Source organism: Dicentrarchus labrax, unplaced genomic scaffold (assembly GCF_905237075.1).
Source record: "Dicentrarchus labrax unplaced genomic scaffold, dlabrax2021, whole genome shotgun sequence".
NCBI classification, from domain to species: Eukaryota; Metazoa; Chordata; class Actinopteri; family Moronidae; genus Dicentrarchus; species Dicentrarchus labrax.
In genome coordinates this window covers 8248098-8265413 of record NW_026136715.1, presented here as the reverse complement: position 1 = coordinate 8265413, position 17316 = coordinate 8248098, and the positions used below count along the sequence as shown (strand labels likewise).

Genomic DNA, 17316 nt, shown 5'->3' with positions numbered 1-17316 from the left:
TTTAGATGGATGTCAAAAAGTCTGAAGAAGCCAACAGGCTACTTTATAAATGTTGTGTTTGTACCATGGAAACCATCTTAATCCTGAAGTTGTATAAAATTTATACAATAGATGGATTCATACATTTATCAAGATCACCTTATCTGCATGAACTGGCCAGCAATCCTGATCTGAGGGGCAAGTTTACACAACCTTGTGCTCTGATACAGATTGATCTGCAATAAAACCAGATATCATTACCAGTCAACTTCTGAAAGCTCACAGCAATCTGATGTGACTAGTTTCACAGTGACAATTATCTTCTCCTGAAGCCTCTGTTGCACCTGATCGGACCCGCACCCTTTGTCCCTGTCTTATCACATCTATAAAAGGGATTCCCAGGTGGACCATAGCACATCAAGCCAGGAAGAGGTCAGTCGTCGGCACACAAAGTTTTTAGCACCTTACATTTTACAGGTGTGCATATCTTATTATGTTCAACATTACTACCTTTACTGCAGCCCCAACTGGTTACAGTTGACAAAAACTAAAATGCAATCTAAGAAGTTAACAATTATAACACACAACATTTTTTTTGTTGCAGGTCACTCTGACAAAAAGGCTCAACATGGCTCGACTAACAGCACTGGCTGGTAAGTTACATTCCTTTAGTTGTTAATTCATTGAAAGGCACTGATAATAACTGAAATGAAATGTCTATTTGTTTCTAGGACTGTCCCTTTTTATGTGTCTTCAAATGGGTATGCATTCATTATGTAATCTATTTATATGTCATTTGCTTCTTAACCACCGTGAGCTAGAATAGAAACTTGATTTTAATCATTTCTCCCCTCTCCAAAAGTGTCTTCTACCAAACTGGTGTGCTACTTCACCAACTGGTCCCAGTATAGACCAGGTGGTGGCAAATATCTGCCTGCCAATGTGGACCCCAACCTCTGCACACATCTGATCTACGCCTTTTCAATTATCAGCCATTCTAACGAGTTGGCACCCTATGAGTGGAATGATGATGTTCTTTATAAATCCTTCAATGAACTCAAGAATAGGTGAATTGTTTCTGCCTTCTGTGTCAATATATCTGCATTCAAATCCAGTTATCCTTTTAATTTTTGTCCTTTTTCTAATCTCACAGCTACCTGTATAGTTACTTTGCAGATTAACATTTCATACAAAGGTTATGCTCAACTTATAAAACATGCATTGTTATAAAGATAAATAGGGGGACATTCTGCTGTATAAGAAATACTTTTACTTTTCATAGCTTTTAATCATTATAAACAGTATATCTAACATTCATCAATACAATAAATTAATATGTATGTGGGAAAGTAAAAAGAGGTTACAAGAAAACATACAAACCTACGCACAAAAGAAAAATACGAAAAAGGGGAAATAAATATGTACGAAACATAAAAGAACCCTTTCTTTTAAGTTTTGTAAAAAATTATTATATGAAGTGGAAGAAAAAAATAACATTTTGAATGCAGGACTTTTACTTCTAATGGGGTGTTCTTACATTGTGAGCTTGCTGTTGTATTTTTTACAGCATTAAAGTAAAGGATGCAAGGTCTTCCTACAGTAATTAATTGTAAATCTACATGTTTTTGCACAAATTCTGCACAGAAACTCCCAGCTGAAGACTTTGTTGGCTGTAGGTGGCTGGAACTTTGGAACAGCACAGTGAGTCCATAATGCTTCAACAACAACGGATAATGAGGCTGTTGGATTAAATTATCTCAAATAATGACAACATCACCAACACTGTAGCTATAAGTTGTTTTTACATGTTTCCAGATTTACCATCATGGTTTCATCCCCTGCCAACCGCCAGAGATTCATCCAGTCTTCTATCAGATTCTTAAGACTGCATGGCTTTGACGGGCTGGACTTGGACTGGGAGTATCCTGGAGCACGAGGAAGCCCACCAGAGGACAAGAAGATGTTCACTGTGCTCTGCCAGGTAAGTTTGGAAATCTACATCTCCCCTAATTTGTAGCATTGATAGAATCCTACAAGATATCACACCAACACAGCATCCTGATCGAGATATAATCCTACACACGATTATCCTCAAGTATGTCCCTCTTCTGTTTAGGAATTACTCGCTGCCTTTGAAAAAGAAGCCGCTGAGACCAAAAAACCACGATTGCTGCTCACAGCTGCAGTGGCTGCTGGCAAAGGAAACATTGACAATGCATATGAGATTGCTGAAGTCTCAAAGTGAGTTCCTCTGAGAGTAATTTAGCTTTAAAGTTGATTTAAAAAATGCTGTCTTTCTTTAATCTTTTTTCATTCTTGTTTCACACATTGTCTAACAGGTTCCTAGACTTTATAAATGTCATGACCTATGACTTCAACGGAGCATGGAACTCATTCACTAGTCACAACAGCCCTTTGTACCGCGGCTCTTCTGATGAGGGTGACAACATCTACTACAATGCGGTGAGTAAAATCCTCAACAAAAGTCCATCGTCTAAATCCTAACGGCCAAAAAACTAACGTGTTTTTTAAAATCAGGACTTTGCTATGAAATACTGGAGAAACCAAGGAGCTCCTCTTGAAAAGCTCCTACTCGGTTTTGCCACATATGGACGCACATTTCGATTATCTTCAGCTGCTAACGGTGTGGGAGCATCAGCCAGCGGACCAGCCTCTGCTGGGCCTTACACCCGTGAAGCTGGGTTTTGGTCCTACTATGAGGTCAGTGATGTTTAAACACAAAAGCAACCCTGAGACACAATTTAATAAATCAGGAAATTTAACATAACTAAAGATTTAATTAATACAAGCCCAACATAAATAGAGAGATGTTTCAAACTAAGGCATCACAAATTATGTTGAGGATGAGGTCCAGTTTGTAACATTTAGGAGGCTCTATTGGCAGACATGGAATATAATATGCGTAACTATGTTTTTATGAGTGTATATAATCACCTGAAAATAAGAACTATTATGTTTTTATTACTTTAGAATGAACCTTTTATTTCTACAGACTTCAAAGTCCACCATGTTGAACTATCATGTTTCTACAGTAGCCCAGAAGGCACAAACCAAACACTGCCTCTGTAGTTTTAACATCGTGCTCGGAAGCGAGGGAGTTGCACTCTGCAACTACACCACTAGATGCCACTAAGTCCTACACACTGAACCTTTAAGTATCATTTCCTTTCCTTTCTACAGATCTGCACTTTCCTCCAAGGAGGCGGTTCCAGCTGGATTGATGAGCAAATGGTGCCCTATGCCACTAAAGGAAATGAGTGGGTTGGGTTTGAGAACAGGGAGAGCTTTAAAATCAAGGTAATAAATAACCTATTACTTCACTTCTAATCTATGTTTATGGCGATTATATAAACAAGATAAAAGTACAATTACTATCACTGTCACTAGTCACTATCCTTGCTTCCGGATTTAGCACTGACACTGTGTAAAGCTCACTAAAATGAAGCTGCACAGTCACAAACAGTTTTTAATATCCCTCATTAAGCAGAGGGTGCCACTCTAACTTCATATATTAATATCACTTCAGGAGAGGAATGTTTTGTGTCTGGCTGATTGGCTCCCTAATATTTTGTGAATATAATTTATATGAATTAATCACAGCTGTCACCCAGAGCGTTGGCAATCTAAACCAGGTGCACAAATCACAGAGACCTCATAGACAGAAAATATGATCTAATTCTGACACCAAATTTCACATATTTGTGTAAGAACATAATTTGGTTGTAGTTGTTTGCAACGTGACACATGAATTATGGTAACAATACAGTTTAGGTTGCACATAAATGGCATGAGACAAACAGGGTGTGGAAAAAAACTTTTGCAGGTGCTGGATCAAAAAAAAGTGAATGAACAAGTCAGACAAAAGAGCTGCACACTGACCGATAGCAAATCTAATCTAATAGAGTAGCATTTCAACATTACAAACAGATCTTTGTCAGAATTTGTCACATGAACTTCACAAAGCAGAGCAAACAATATACAGTAGACACTATAGTGTGTACTTGCCATATTGGGAACATAACATACCTTTATGGAAACAAAATTAATAAAAAAATATATATCATACATGTATTAGATTTCTTATGTTCTTTTATTATGATTCTTATTATAATGTTAATTTGACAATGTCTAACAAAGATCTCTTTTAGTTCAAAATGTTGCTTTGTTAAATTAAATCAGTACTGTATCTGGATCTCGTGTCTTTTATAGTCTGGCATGAGGCCATGCTAGACCACTGAGCGGCAGCACACTGTGCCTTCAGCTGCATTTGATTCTGTGTGAATAGCTTCAGAATGACAAGATGGCAAATTCCCAAACAATAGCCAGGCATCATTGCACCTTCAACTAGTCAAATATTTTAATATAGCCCCCCCAATTTAATTCAGCTTAAATACTTGAGGGAGGTATTGGAATGTATATGACATGAGGTGTTACACTTGTACTGGTTATTTGTAATAAAACAACAAAAGTTGCATTGTAAACTACAGCACTCTCTTTAACTGATATTCCACAGGCACAGTATCTGAAAGATAACAAATTTGGAGGAGCCTTCATCTGGGCTCTAGATTTGGATGATTTTACCGGACAGTTCTGCGGACAGGGGAACTATCCCCTCATTAGGAATCTGCGCTCTTTCCTGGATTCAGGTGAGCAGAAATTCAACCTCAACACTGCACAGCATGTTAAAGTTTCATCATCTCCACCTAGAAAATCTTCCTCCCATAATGTCATCCATTTAAATACATTATATCTTTCTAGATTTTCCACCTCCCCCTCCTGTGACCACACATCCACCGGTGTTCCCTTCAAAGCCCACGACTGCTGCTACTGCTACTATGACTACCACTTCCAAAACTACCACCACAAGTGCTGTTTCTGGAGGTGAATTCTGTGCCGGGATAGCTGACGGCCTCTACAAAAATGACAAGGATGGAAACTCCTTTTATCAGTGCGCCCACGGACGCACATACTTCCAGAGATGTCCAGTTAATCTTGTGTTCAGTGAGAGTTGCAAGTGCTGTGACTGGTCTTAAATAAATATCTTTTTCATGAAACAAAATGGTGTGTTTTATTTTCAAAATGTTGTTGTGTAAAGTAAATACTTTCATTTGCATATGCTATTTAAATTGATAAGAAGCCTAAATTAGATTTTTGCACAAGTCAACACTCATTTGTTGAAAAGATTTCCTTACCAGATTGGTCTATATTCCACTATGCTATATACACACTATAGATTTTTATACACCTGTCTAACTTGAGGTTTGTAAGAGGAGGAATCATGACCCTGAACAGGCATTGAAGCTGTGGCAGTTCTGTCTATAAATCCAAAGAAGCACAAGCAGTGCTGATGTTCCACAGTTATCTTACCTCAATGCCACTAAACCTCTCTGGAGAACAGAGGCAAATGAAACCATCACAAGACAAAGTCTGGGATGTTTGATGCTGGAATAGTGCAGGCTGACACCTGTTGCAGAAACTGTATCTGCTAATCGATGCAAAATGGGATTAAAGTAAATGTCAGACGGACCAAATTTTGAGAAATATTGACAGAATGAATTTTAGACAATGGACTGACATCATCCACTCATAGGTTGTCTGTTGCTATGCTGTCTATGGAGACCTTGTGTTTCTGCACGTGTCCAGAAAGATTTCTCAAAACAAAGTTAAATTGTTTACTTTGTGAGGTCAAAGGTATTTGACAAGCTTCTGTTATTTGACTTACTTGGATGAAGCAACAGCTTAGTGACCTAACCTTTGGGTTAGACAGTTTGTTCTTGGTTAATGATTGCAATGGTTTGTTGATTTTTTTTATCCACAAAAGGAAGCTACTCAGTGCTCTTCATTAGTTCATCCAAGGCAACCACAATGAACAAGCTAATTCTAATTGCAGGTAAGGCAAAACAAAAACCATAAAATTGTTTTATTAAAATCAGTTTTTAGGTAATATTTACTAACTAGATCTGTAACTTTGAAGGTCTTTGTCTTTCCCTCTGCAGTTTGGGTGAGTCCATGACTTATATTAATAATGAATACTGAACCGTCTTACTAGCAACTGATCAAAGCCTAACTTGTTAAATGTCTACCCATTGCTTATTTATCAATGGTGAATAAAAATTGTTTCTGGTCTTCCATGTTTAGTGACATCCACCAGACTGGTGTGTTATTTCACTAACTGGTCCCAATACCGACCTGGCAATGGGAAGTTTATGCCTCTGAATATTAATCCAAACCTGTGTACCCACCTGATTTATGCCTTTGCTGGTATTAACGAGGCAAATGAGTTGGTCACCATAGAATGGAACGATGACCAACTCTATCAAGCCTTTAACGGACTCAAACAGAGGTATGTCCAATATTTTCTAGCATGATATCTGTAAAATGTTGAAAATGAAATGAAAAATAATCACAGCTGGAAACTTAATTGGAATATTCCCACAGGAATCCAAATCTAAAAACACTGTTAGCAGTAGGAGGCTGGAACTTTGGAACACAAAAGTGAGATATTTATCATGAACAAATGAATAGAGATCAATGTACTGCATATGTCTTCTTGAAAACACCTTTCATTCCTCAAATTCTATCCAGATTTACTGCAATGGTGTCAACCCAAGCCAACAGAAATACATTTGCACAGTCTTCTATCAAACTACTGAGAAAATATAGTTTTGATGGACTTGATCTGGACTGGGAATACCCAGCTGCAAGAGGAAGTCCTCTGGAGGACAAGCAAAAATTCACACTGTTATGCAAGGTCAGATCCAGAATCACTGTTCTGGTGTTCATCCGTTGTTTAACATGAATCATGAAGTGACTCCCCCATGATTCTATGTTCTACAGGAACTCCAGGAGGCCTATGCGGCTGAAGGAACAGCAACTGGCCGACCCCAATTAATGCTCTCTGCTGCCGTCTCTGCTGGGAAAGGAACCATTGATGCTGGTTATGAAATTGCAGAGATAGCAAAGTACACCAACATATTATTCTCCACATTATCACTATGATTATCTGTCATCATGTTTTGGTGGACTTGAGCAAATATGCATTTCGACAGGTATGTGGACTTTATTAATGTGATGACATATGACTTCCATGGCACCTGGGAGAGTGTGACAGGACATAACAGCCCCTTATACAAGGGATCGCAAGACACCGGGGACCATGTTTACTTAAATACTGTGAGGACTTCATTTTTTAGCTGCATCATCTAATGCCAACAGGCTCTTTCTGTTTGTTTCTCAATAAGTGCATTTCCATCCACCAACTATTTATCTTCTAATAGTCACATAAAAGTAGTCGATGGAAACAGATTAATTTGCATTTTCTTTAGCTGATTTCAGGAAATTCAGTACAAATTTACGCTGCTTTTGAAAGAAAGAACTGAGTTTTGAGTAGGTCTTTTTTTATTCACATTTCAGGACTTTGCCATGAGGTATTGGCGAGACAAAGGGACTCCTGTTGAAAAATTAAATATGGGCTTTGCTACATATGGGAGAACATTTAGACTGTCTACTCAGTCCAGTCAGGTTGGCGCAGCAGCCAGTGGTCCCGCTGCTGCTGGTACTTTTACCAGGGAGGCTGGCTTCTGGTCCTATTATGAGGTGAAACTTGCGACAACTCATTCAATTTAACTTTCAGTTATTATTATTAACTCTTAGTTGTCGCTACAAATAACATTTTTACATTATTTTATTATTACTTTATCGTTTTGTTTTTTCAGATTTGCACTTTTCTTCAAGGGGCCAGTGTGCACTTGATTGAGGACCAGAAAGTTCCATATGCCATCAAACAAAATGAGTGGGTTGGATATGATAACAAAGAAAGTTTTGAGACTAAGGTAGTCATGTGTTTCTCTAAAATATTTTGCTAGATACCAGATTTACTGAGTCAAGTTAAATATAATTTTAAAGATCTGTTATCTATTCAGGCACAATACCTAAAAGAGAACAGATTTGGAGGAGCTTTCATCTGGGCTCTTGATCTGGATGACTTCAACGGACAGTTCTGTGGACAGGGAAATTACCCCCTTATCAGCTATCTCCGCTCACTTTTAGCTTCAGGTAAGTAGAAATCATATATTGATGATTCAAATATAACTAGATAAATCAAAATATATTATAATGCACAGAAAAACTGACCTCTCGACTTTGGTTAATTTTGATTGTACAGACTGCTAACAATTTACCATTATTTATACAGATCTTCCTCCCCTCCCCACGACAGAAACCATTGTAAATCCAGTGACGCTGCCTACAAAAAAAGATCCACCTCCCACTACACCTCACTCCAGACCTACAACCACTACTTCACCCCAAACCCCAGACAACAACTTCTGTGCAACAAAGCCTGGTGGGGTTTATGCCAAACCTGATGCCCCGGGTTCCTTTTACAATTGTGCCAATGGCATCACCTGGATCCAAAACTGCCCTGCTAATCTGGTCTTTCGAGATAGCTGCCTTTGCTGTGGCTGGCCATAAAAGCCTGCACATCATTTTATATTCCACAAGCTCTGATATCTGTAGTTATCAACTGCCAGCTACAGTCATTCTTACTGCATTGCAGTTAGTGTCTATTTGAGTGTGTTTTTAAGTTCATTTAACTATATAATGTAGTATAGTTGGTTATCTAAGAATTTCCTGTGGAGTATGATTGTTTGTTGACAGCTAATTAAACGTATCTAATGCATTAGACACACAATGTTTATCCCTACAAAAGCATTGGCTTCTGGATTTCTTTCCATTACACTGCAACATAAAGTATATATAAAATATACTATAATAATACTGTTATAATAATGGTTTATAATGTATATAATAAAAAGATACACGGTTGACATCAGAAACTCTCACGTCACAAGACCTAACACACATTCTGACATCTTTTAGTTTTATTATTATTATTTAGTTTTATTGTTTGATGCAGGGCACCACATGGACAAACATGCCTAAAAGTAAGCAGTGGATATTAAAATCTAAAGAGCTACTGCAAATGTACTTGTGGCTGTAAAAGACTAAATGTTCTATCTAAAGATTTTGTAAATAGAAATATAATTTATCTATCAACTGAAGCGTGAAATTAATCATTTGTCAACTATTTGTCGAGTGCCTGACAAAGCTTAATGTCACACATCATTCCAATGAGTCTGTCATTAAGGAGGAGGAGATAACCTTAACTGTTATGCCCTCATAAGAATGCTGCTTCCCTTTTGTGACCAGAAACTGTTATTAATTCAGTCATTTTCACATACATTCACTTACAAGAGGTGCAGCCATGTGTGTCAGGCACTTACTCTGACGTCCTTGTTGCCCTTATAGTTAAACAACAGGGCAGGGGGTGTGGCAACATACATCATTGAAATGTTAATTAGAATAAGGAATGCCTTAAATTATATCCCAGTGAAGGTATGTCCTAAATCACACCCTGTGAGTAGAATGTCCTAAATTACTACTCACGTGGACTGCATCCTTATATCAAGCCTGCTGCACCTTTGATCTGCTTTTCCTAATAAGCCACACACGTGCTGCACATTCAAAACCCTTTTAGGTGACAAAAGCAGAGGCTGGCAAGAATAGTGAGAGAGAAAAAGAAAAAGGCATACACAATATTCTTAATAGCTACACATCACTGTCCCCCAAAGTTCGGTCCCAGCAAGGTTGTCATAGTGTCAGGTAAACACAAATTAGATTGCTATACTGAGTTCAGCATTAAACAAAATACTCAACGTTGGATCCATTGGCATTTTGTAGCAACACCTGCTCAATGTATTGACTCCCTGTAAACTCACAAGACAACAAATGATGCAAGCATGTGTTGTTTTCAGTCTACCAACCTCAGAGATTTTGTTTTTTACATATTTGACTTGGGTTGTGGGCCATTAACCTGGTTTATATAGAAGATAATCAGGCTGGTTTTAATTGAATTTCATTTAATTTTTCATGCAAGAATATAATAAATAAAAGCTACCCCCTATTTTGTATTTGTCTTTTGGGTTTGATTTGCAAGTCAAAATGTTCCACAATCACTTGAACACCCAACCCAAGCAGGCCTTTTAATTGATTTGCCAACTAACATATCTTTAACAAAAATCACACAATGTTTATCTGTTTGCCTAGTTACACCCCACCTAGGCCTGTGCTTTGATAAGATCGTAAATCAACACACAAACAGTTTTTGCCATTTCACATTAGAGATTTCTGGTTGTGCTGTTTTACCATTTTTCACTGGTTTAAAGGGCGAGGAAACGTTTAGTTGGTGTACTTCTCAAACTTCGACACTAAATTATGCTTAATTAGTTATGAATAAGTAATTATTTGAGCCAAATAAAAAACAGTTACTAATAATTTTAGCCAAGTTTTTGGCAGCCTAAACAAAATCCTGTAATGTGGCAATGCTGATGCCCCCTTGGGAGCATAATTCTTTTTGAATATTAGTATTTCTTACTGATTCACCACTTATTGTATGCATGTGTATCTGTGAAGCAACATACTGTGAAGTCTGAGAGGGAGAAGCAGGAGCTGTGTAAGGCAGATGGAGAGTTGATTAGTCTTTTATAAACACTTGTTTTTCTGTGGAAACCTGCCATGATAAGATATTAATCATATGAGATACCTGCTAGTATCAGTAGGCCATCTCAACGTAACAAGCCATATCCCAGCTACTCAGCTGCACCATAACAGACAAGCAGTGTCTCTCTTGAATAAACCATTATGTAGCACATTACCTTAAACCACACAGTCCACCACCAAACTGTTGTTAGAAACTGTATATACGTATATCATATATGTCAGTAGCACATTGAGTGTTTTATTAAGGAGACATGTCAAAATGTCTGCCGTGTTCCTTCATAGAGCAGATAAAATGATTATTGGTTAATTGATGTAACTTGAGCTGTGTTTTTGACACTGTATATGACAATGTTTTGTCTAGTTTTTCTCTAGATGCTTTTAAACCCAGATATAGAAGACATCCAACAGAATATACACATGGGTTCAGTCCTACTAAGGTTACCTGAATGACCAGCCATCTGTACCTGACCTTATGCTTTGCAGAAACAAGAAAGTGCTCTGACTTTATTATGTTGTCTTTCAACTTCCTGTCTGAAATTGTTGTGTAAATAATGAGGTTGTGATTATGCTTGAGGTCATTTTAAACAGTGAGGTCAAGTTTCAAAAGATTTTCCCACTACAATGAAATGGCCAATACACACACAAGAGTCTCAGCTTTCAAGTTGTAACTTAATTTATGCAATTCAAATACTGTTTAGGAACCCAAGTATGTGGAAATATTCAAATACACTAAGAAAAAATGACATATTTATATACCATATGCAAAAGAACTGCATGGTTTTTGCCCAAAACTGCATAGAATTAGCAGAAATTGGTCATGTGTGCAAATGGGAGACACATAAAAGATGTGTGTTCCCAACTACGAGAAATGTATAGTAGACTGTGTGAACTAAGAACAAGACTTACCTGGCAACAATCAATCAGTCAATCATGTATCTGTTTACCTGATAAAGCTATGACTAATCTTAAGGGGTAACTGTGTTACTGTATTAGAGTAGCTTAGAGTAGTCCCGTGCGAATCGGCATCTCTGTGATTTGATTTCGTTTTTTCATTTTTTTTTTTTTAGTTTTTTTGTGTTTTCCGTGTCTTTTTTCTGCCTTTTTCCCGGTCGAGAATTATGGAGGCTGCATTGGCAATTCTAAGTTTTGACAGCATGTTGATGTTTGTGGGCATGCTGGGAAAACAGCAGACGGACACTAATGTGAGAAAGATGTTCGAGCCATTCGGCAGCATAGAGGAGTGCACGGTGCTCCGCAGGCCCGACGGTACCAGCAAAGGTAACGTCAGATCAGTAACAGACTGTTACGCGTAGGTTACGCAGAGCCTTTACATCATATCCGGGGGATAATGTACAGCAGATCATGCAACATCGACATTGACATCCATTGAACCACTACAGTTTATACACTTATAGTAAATAGTAGTTTTGGTCATTAGGTTAAAGCAGTACAAAAACAGAATAGTGTACTGGTCCATATAGGAAAGCAGCTTCTACATTTTATTCTACTCAGTGCTTGTCAATGCACAGGACTGTTCAGTACTGTTTTACAACAAGGTGGTAGTTAGGTGTTAGTGTTTTAGTACATGCCTTATTTGTTTATACTGTATACTGGTATCACCAATCAATATATAATTGCTTCCTTTGCTATTGAAGCTAACCTTTTGTGTGGGTTTGTCTTTATTGGTTCATTTTTGACCACTGTGTAATTAGATGCACTTCATATGATGGTGTTCCATTGCTCACTTTTACTAATTCTAGCCTTGTTCTGTGCATGTATTGTTACTTTACCTTTTACATTTGGTGTAATTTGACATACCTTACATAATATCATGACCTTACAAAATAATCTGAATGAGTCTGTATAATATTAAATACTGATGACTGCACGGTTCTCTGTTCCTATTGTAAGAATGAAAGAACCTGTGTCTTCCAAGGCATACCTACGTTTATACATCTGTGGTTAGAGTAACACTGTATATGTGGGTGGCTGTTGAGCACCACATCCTTTCCACTTCCTGTCATTTTGACATTTGATAACTGTATTACACTTTTATGTCTTCATATCTTAATTTCTCTTTTTTTAATTTGATGGGTTTTTAAGTTTTGACTGTGTGTTGTAATGAACAATCTAATATGTTATTCAATGATTCCAGATGCTGTTTAATCACTGACTAAATCTTTACCCATTACCTTGATAAAGGTAAGTGAAAATATCATAGGTCCAGTAAAAAGAGTATACAGAACATTTTTGAAGCCTGTGCTTGGTTTTGACATTGCATGTCGTTGCATGGCACAGATCTTTAAACTATGTTGAGTAATAAACATCCTGCTATGCTATCCATCTGCCCAAACTTGTTATATGAGGACAATTACAATCACAACTTCAGTGTTATCAAGGTTAATACGCTTGGAAAATATCTACTTAAAGGTCCAGTGTGAAACATTTAGCAAAAATGGAATATGTTATTATCAGTGAGTAATCACCTGAAAATAAGATCTATTGTGTTTTTTGCTATCTTAGAATAAGCCTTTTATATCTACAGATGCTGCAGGTTGCCTTTCATGGAGGCACCATGTTTAACTGCCATGTTTCCAGGGTAGTCCAAAACAGACAAACCTAACACCTGCTCTAGATGGGGCCATTCGTGTTCTCTCTTTTGTGCTTGGAAAGGGAGGGTGAAGCAAGGAAGTTGCAATCTGCAAGTACACCGCTAGATGCCACTAAACCCTACACACTGGTCCTTTAAATGTTTTGGTTGGGTGCTGACACCATCGGTGGCTGCTACAGGAATCAAACTTTATCATATAACAGTGACCAGTGTCTTTAAGCTGCTAAAGTACCCACATGTTGGATACATATTTCAAAACGTCTTGATACGAAACACATAGTCATCACTGACATTCATTTGATTGACAGTCTAACATGGGGTTAGTTGCAGTTTCTCAGTCATATGCTGTAATTTCATTAAACAAACAAATAGTTCTTTCTCATTAGACAATATAATTAAAACCCAGTATTCAGTCAAAAAGACGGGTTGGATCAATTTTAATCCATATAATTTCCTTTGTGGCATGTCTAACTCTGACTGCTTGTACAACTTAGCAGTTCTCCATTTTGACACCTAAAATGCAGATGGAGCTAGAATTGATTAAACGTGCAGCTTTCTGACTTCAAATGCCTTTTTGGCACAATTTAATAACAACAGCTCAAAATGAGGATTTGTTTGGAAATTGTTTCAATGCATATTAAACATTTTTTCTATTTCTTCTATTTCTGCTCATCCACATAGCAACAACATGTGCAAACTCACTGTAACTACAGGTAAAGAATTTGTTTTCTTAAAGGGCCACTCCAATAAGTTTATCTGGCTGCAGAAATCTCAAAGAGCAATGTCATTAGCCTGGTCAAATAAAACTAAGCCTGTCTGTTATACTCAAGACCAGATTTTGTTTTAATTTTGTGATATGGATGAATCGACCCTTAGCTTTTAACTTAATACTAAGTCTGTCACTTTAAAGGTCTCTGTTTGATCATCGTCAGCTTGGGTGAGTTTATGACCAACATTAATCATAAAAAATCTATACATCAGCAATCTATACTAGCAAATTAATAATCCCATAGTCAACAACTGAGATATCATCAAAAACGTATTAAAACCACTATGATTTTCTTCCATGTCTCAGCCTCTTCTTCCAGGCTGGTGTGTTACTATAACAGCTTGGCCGAAAATAGGCCAGAGGACGGAAAGTTCACGGTTTCAAATATTGACCCCAGCCAGTGTACCCATCTGATCTAAACCTGGTCCGCAGCAGTGCAGCTGACACACAAGGCTATCAGTCCTTTAATGGACTCAAATCCAGGTCAGTGCTTTACCCTATGAATGTTGTGAAAATGATGTTGAATTTTGTGTTGTCAGATAATCATTACTAAACTTTTATACTCCCACAGAAATCCACTGCTTAAAACCGTGTTGGCGGTTGGTGGCTTGAATTTTGACACACAGAAGTGAGTTACTTATAAGAACATTTATGCAGTTTTTGTGCTAGTGCAAAGACAAGCGAGATGCTGGTATTTCATTATAAAACAGGTTCATTTGATGATTCTATCAGACGCAAACTAGATATGTGATTGATGTAAATCTTTAGCAGAATTATTAACTACATAATAATGCAAATACACATTTAAACACAGTCCAACCAACAGAAATATTTATACCTAATACCTTCATTACATTATGTGAAACTGACAGCAGGTTGCTGGAAAATAATCACACAAATATGTGCACATAAACTTGGTCAGAATTACTGGCAGCTGCAAACAAAATGTATTTGTGCTTGCATTAAAATATTTAATTTAAAATGTTTATATATACATATATAGATATACTTATCTTACAAAGTCATCATAAAAGTGAAATAAAATGAAATAAACTTGTTTATGCTGCAAACAATTGGGTGTTTGCATTAAATCTAATGTAAATTTAGTGCAACCAACGTAATCATCAGAGGCTCATATAAAAACAATAGAACGTGCATTTCTATTTTACTACTACTTCTTTTACTAAAACTTGTGTAAATTGTATTGTGCTCTAATAAAGAGGTCAGTAACTACATATTTTTGTTTTTTGGATCATTGTGTGGATCATTTTCATCATCATTCGTAATTACAAGTGAAAAACATGGTAACCATACCATTTGCTTGAGGCTGTACACCCACAACCTTGTTCTTTGTGCTGCTCTTTGTGTTTGACCTATTAAAACAGTGCCCTTCAATGCATGTGGATTGTCCTTTTGAACGCACTGTTTTGTTCAAATGTTTTTCCAGATTCAGTAAAATGGCGGCATCACAACAAAACAGAGCAAACTTCATCTAGTCTTCTATCACACTACTGAGAACAAATGGGTTTGATGGGCTAAACCTTGACTGGAGGTACCCTGGAGGAGCTGGAAGCCAACCACAGGACAAGCAGAGATTCACACTGCTGTGCAAGGTCAGATCCTCAATTTCTCTTCTGGGACACTGTCAGAAATAATCCATACTACTTACTTAACTGAGACTGAACCATGCTTCTGTGTTGTATAGGAGCTCAAAGACGCCTTTATGGCTGAGGGAACAGCAACTAACCGTGACAGATTACTCGTCACTGCTAGTGTCTCTGCTGAGAGAGCAACAATCGATGCCAGTTATAAAATTGCACAGATTACCACGTAAAATCAATTTAATATAATTCTTGACATTATAAACATCATTAGCGGTCATTATGTTTTTTTTACCACAAACGTCATCTCTTATGCATTTTATCAGGCATCTGGATTTCATTAATGTGCTGACATTTGACTTTCACGGCCCCTGGGAGAGTGTCACAGGACATCACAGCCCCTTATACCAGGGATCCCAACACACTGCAAAATCTACTCTAACACTGCAAGTATTTCACTGCCTGAACACCTTTCTATTTAGAGATGTCCTCTCATCCTAATAGTTTTTTCTTTTCCATATTTTAGGACTCTGCCATGAAGTACTGACAGGACCAGGGATCACCTACAGAAAAGCTAAATTTGGGGTTAGCAGCATATGGGCGACCTTTAACTCTCTCCTCTACATCCAGTGATGTTGGAGCACCAGTCAGTGGTCCTGGTGAGGACGGCTGCTACACCGGTGAACAAGGATTCTGGGCCTCTTATGAGGTAAAACTGCAAGTTGTGAATAGCCTGACTATAGTCTAACAGCTTTCACTATATTTCCTAAAATTTTCTGTGTGTGTTAATATTAGAATTGAATGTGACATTTGAGCCTTCTTTTCAGATCTGCCTTTATCTTGAAGGGGTTACGGTCCAGGTGATTCCTGATCAGCAAGTTCCATATGCCACCACAGAAAATCAGTGGGTTGGATTTGACAACAAAGACAGCCTTAGTACCAAGGTAATCATCTGTTTGATTGAACTATTGCTCAGTAATTCCTTTGCAAGTGACTGGTTGTACACAATTCTGGTTAAATAGATATTTTGTCAACCTGACTTTGGCGGTTCCTCTCTCAGGTCAAGTACCTAAAAGCTAACAACTTCAGAGGAGCTGTTGTCTGGTCTCTGGACCTGGATGATTTCCCTGGACAGTTCTGTAAGGAGGGCAGCTACCCCTTCATCAGCCACCTGCATACTCTCCTGGTTCCAGGTAACCAAGTGTCTGTCCTGTCCTGTCCTGTCATGGGGTGGTGGTTTTTAGAGTGGATTTGATTAATGCAGTTATTATGTGTGCTCTTTCTATTGAGAAATCTCAGTAGTCGTGCTCACTGACATTAAAATATGATGTGATGATTAAGCAGCGTTAAAGAGTCTAATATCTGACTCATTCTTTCAGGTTTTCCGAGCCTTACTACAACTCCCACTACCACAACAGCTCCCACAACAACAACCACTGCAGCTACCTCTGTTCAACCTGGAGGATGGTCAGATTTTCTACATCCAGGACTGCCAGCCAGGTTTGGTCTTCAGAGAATCCTGCAAATGCTGTGACTGGCCCCAAACTCCATAAATGGTAATATTTATTCTTATCAACATGTTATATGTACAATTTCCCTGTTATGTTCTTTAGGCTTCACAAATCTACTTTTAGGTGGACACATTTGAAATTATGCATTAAATGTCACTGCAATGTCACTTTTCTTTCCTCCTCTTTTCACTTAGCAAACAGCAGAACTGTGCATTAAGGTCATGACATCAAATCAAAAATGTCTGTCAATATACCAATTTATTA

At 37.7% G+C, this 17316-nt stretch overlaps 2 protein-coding genes and 1 pseudogene across 3 annotated transcripts; all 3 read left to right on the top strand.

Moving 5' to 3' along the window:
- Positions 1 to 384: 384 nt before the first annotated feature.
- LOC127377651 (acidic mammalian chitinase-like) lies at positions 385 to 5059 on the top strand. The gene is made up of 12 exons (XM_051425743.1): positions 385 to 456; positions 584 to 632; positions 711 to 740; positions 842 to 1046; positions 1624 to 1680; positions 1795 to 1960; positions 2096 to 2220; positions 2319 to 2442; positions 2518 to 2700; positions 3181 to 3297; positions 4514 to 4646; positions 4759 to 5059. Exons 2-12 carry the CDS (start codon positions 608 to 610, stop codon positions 5031 to 5033), a joined length of 1440 nt encoding a protein of 479 aa, XP_051281703.1. The 5' UTR covers positions 385 to 456; positions 584 to 607; the 3' UTR covers positions 5034 to 5059.
- Positions 5060 to 5809: 750 nt separating this feature from the next.
- Positions 5810 to 8709, top strand: LOC127377732 (acidic mammalian chitinase-like). 2 transcript variants are annotated; one of them, XM_051425866.1, is made up of 11 exons: positions 5810 to 5890; positions 5975 to 6001; positions 6139 to 6343; positions 6439 to 6495; positions 6586 to 6751; positions 6838 to 6962; positions 7050 to 7173; positions 7414 to 7596; positions 7716 to 7832; positions 7923 to 8055; positions 8195 to 8709. In XM_051425866.1, the coding sequence occupies exons 1-11, from the start codon at positions 5866 to 5868 to the stop codon at positions 8470 to 8472; spliced, it is 1440 nt and encodes a 479-aa protein (XP_051281826.1). In that variant the 5' UTR covers positions 5810 to 5865; the 3' UTR covers positions 8473 to 8709. The 2 variants fall into 2 exon arrangements, with proteins under 2 accessions (XP_051281826.1, XP_051281827.1); XM_051425867.1 differs by having other exon boundaries at positions 5851 to 5890; positions 8219 to 8709.
- A 3062-nt stretch (positions 8710 to 11771) lies between these two features.
- On the top strand, positions 11772 to 17210 carry LOC127377240 (chitinase-3-like protein 1; annotated as a pseudogene).
- Positions 17211 to 17316: the final 106 nt, after the last annotated feature.

Bases quoted from the DNA above. Each gene is read 5' to 3' on its own strand.
- LOC127377651 (XM_051425743.1), top strand. From the start codon at position 608: ATGGCTCGACTAACAGCACTGGCTG. The intron at 1,681-1,794 runs GTGAGTCCATAA...ACATGTTTCCAG, and splicing joins TGGAACTTTGGAACAGCACA to ATTTACCATCATGGTTTCAT. The intron at 2,221-2,318 runs GTGAGTTCCTCT...ATTGTCTAACAG, and splicing joins GAGATTGCTGAAGTCTCAAA to GTTCCTAGACTTTATAAATG.
- LOC127377732 (XM_051425866.1), top strand. From the start codon at position 5,866: ATGAACAAGCTAATTCTAATTGCAG. The intron at 5,891-5,974 runs GTAAGGCAAAAC...GTAACTTTGAAG, and splicing joins CAAGCTAATTCTAATTGCAG to GTCTTTGTCTTTCCCTCTGC. The intron at 6,002-6,138 runs GTGAGTCCATGA...TTCCATGTTTAG, and splicing joins TCTTTCCCTCTGCAGTTTGG to TGACATCCACCAGACTGGTG.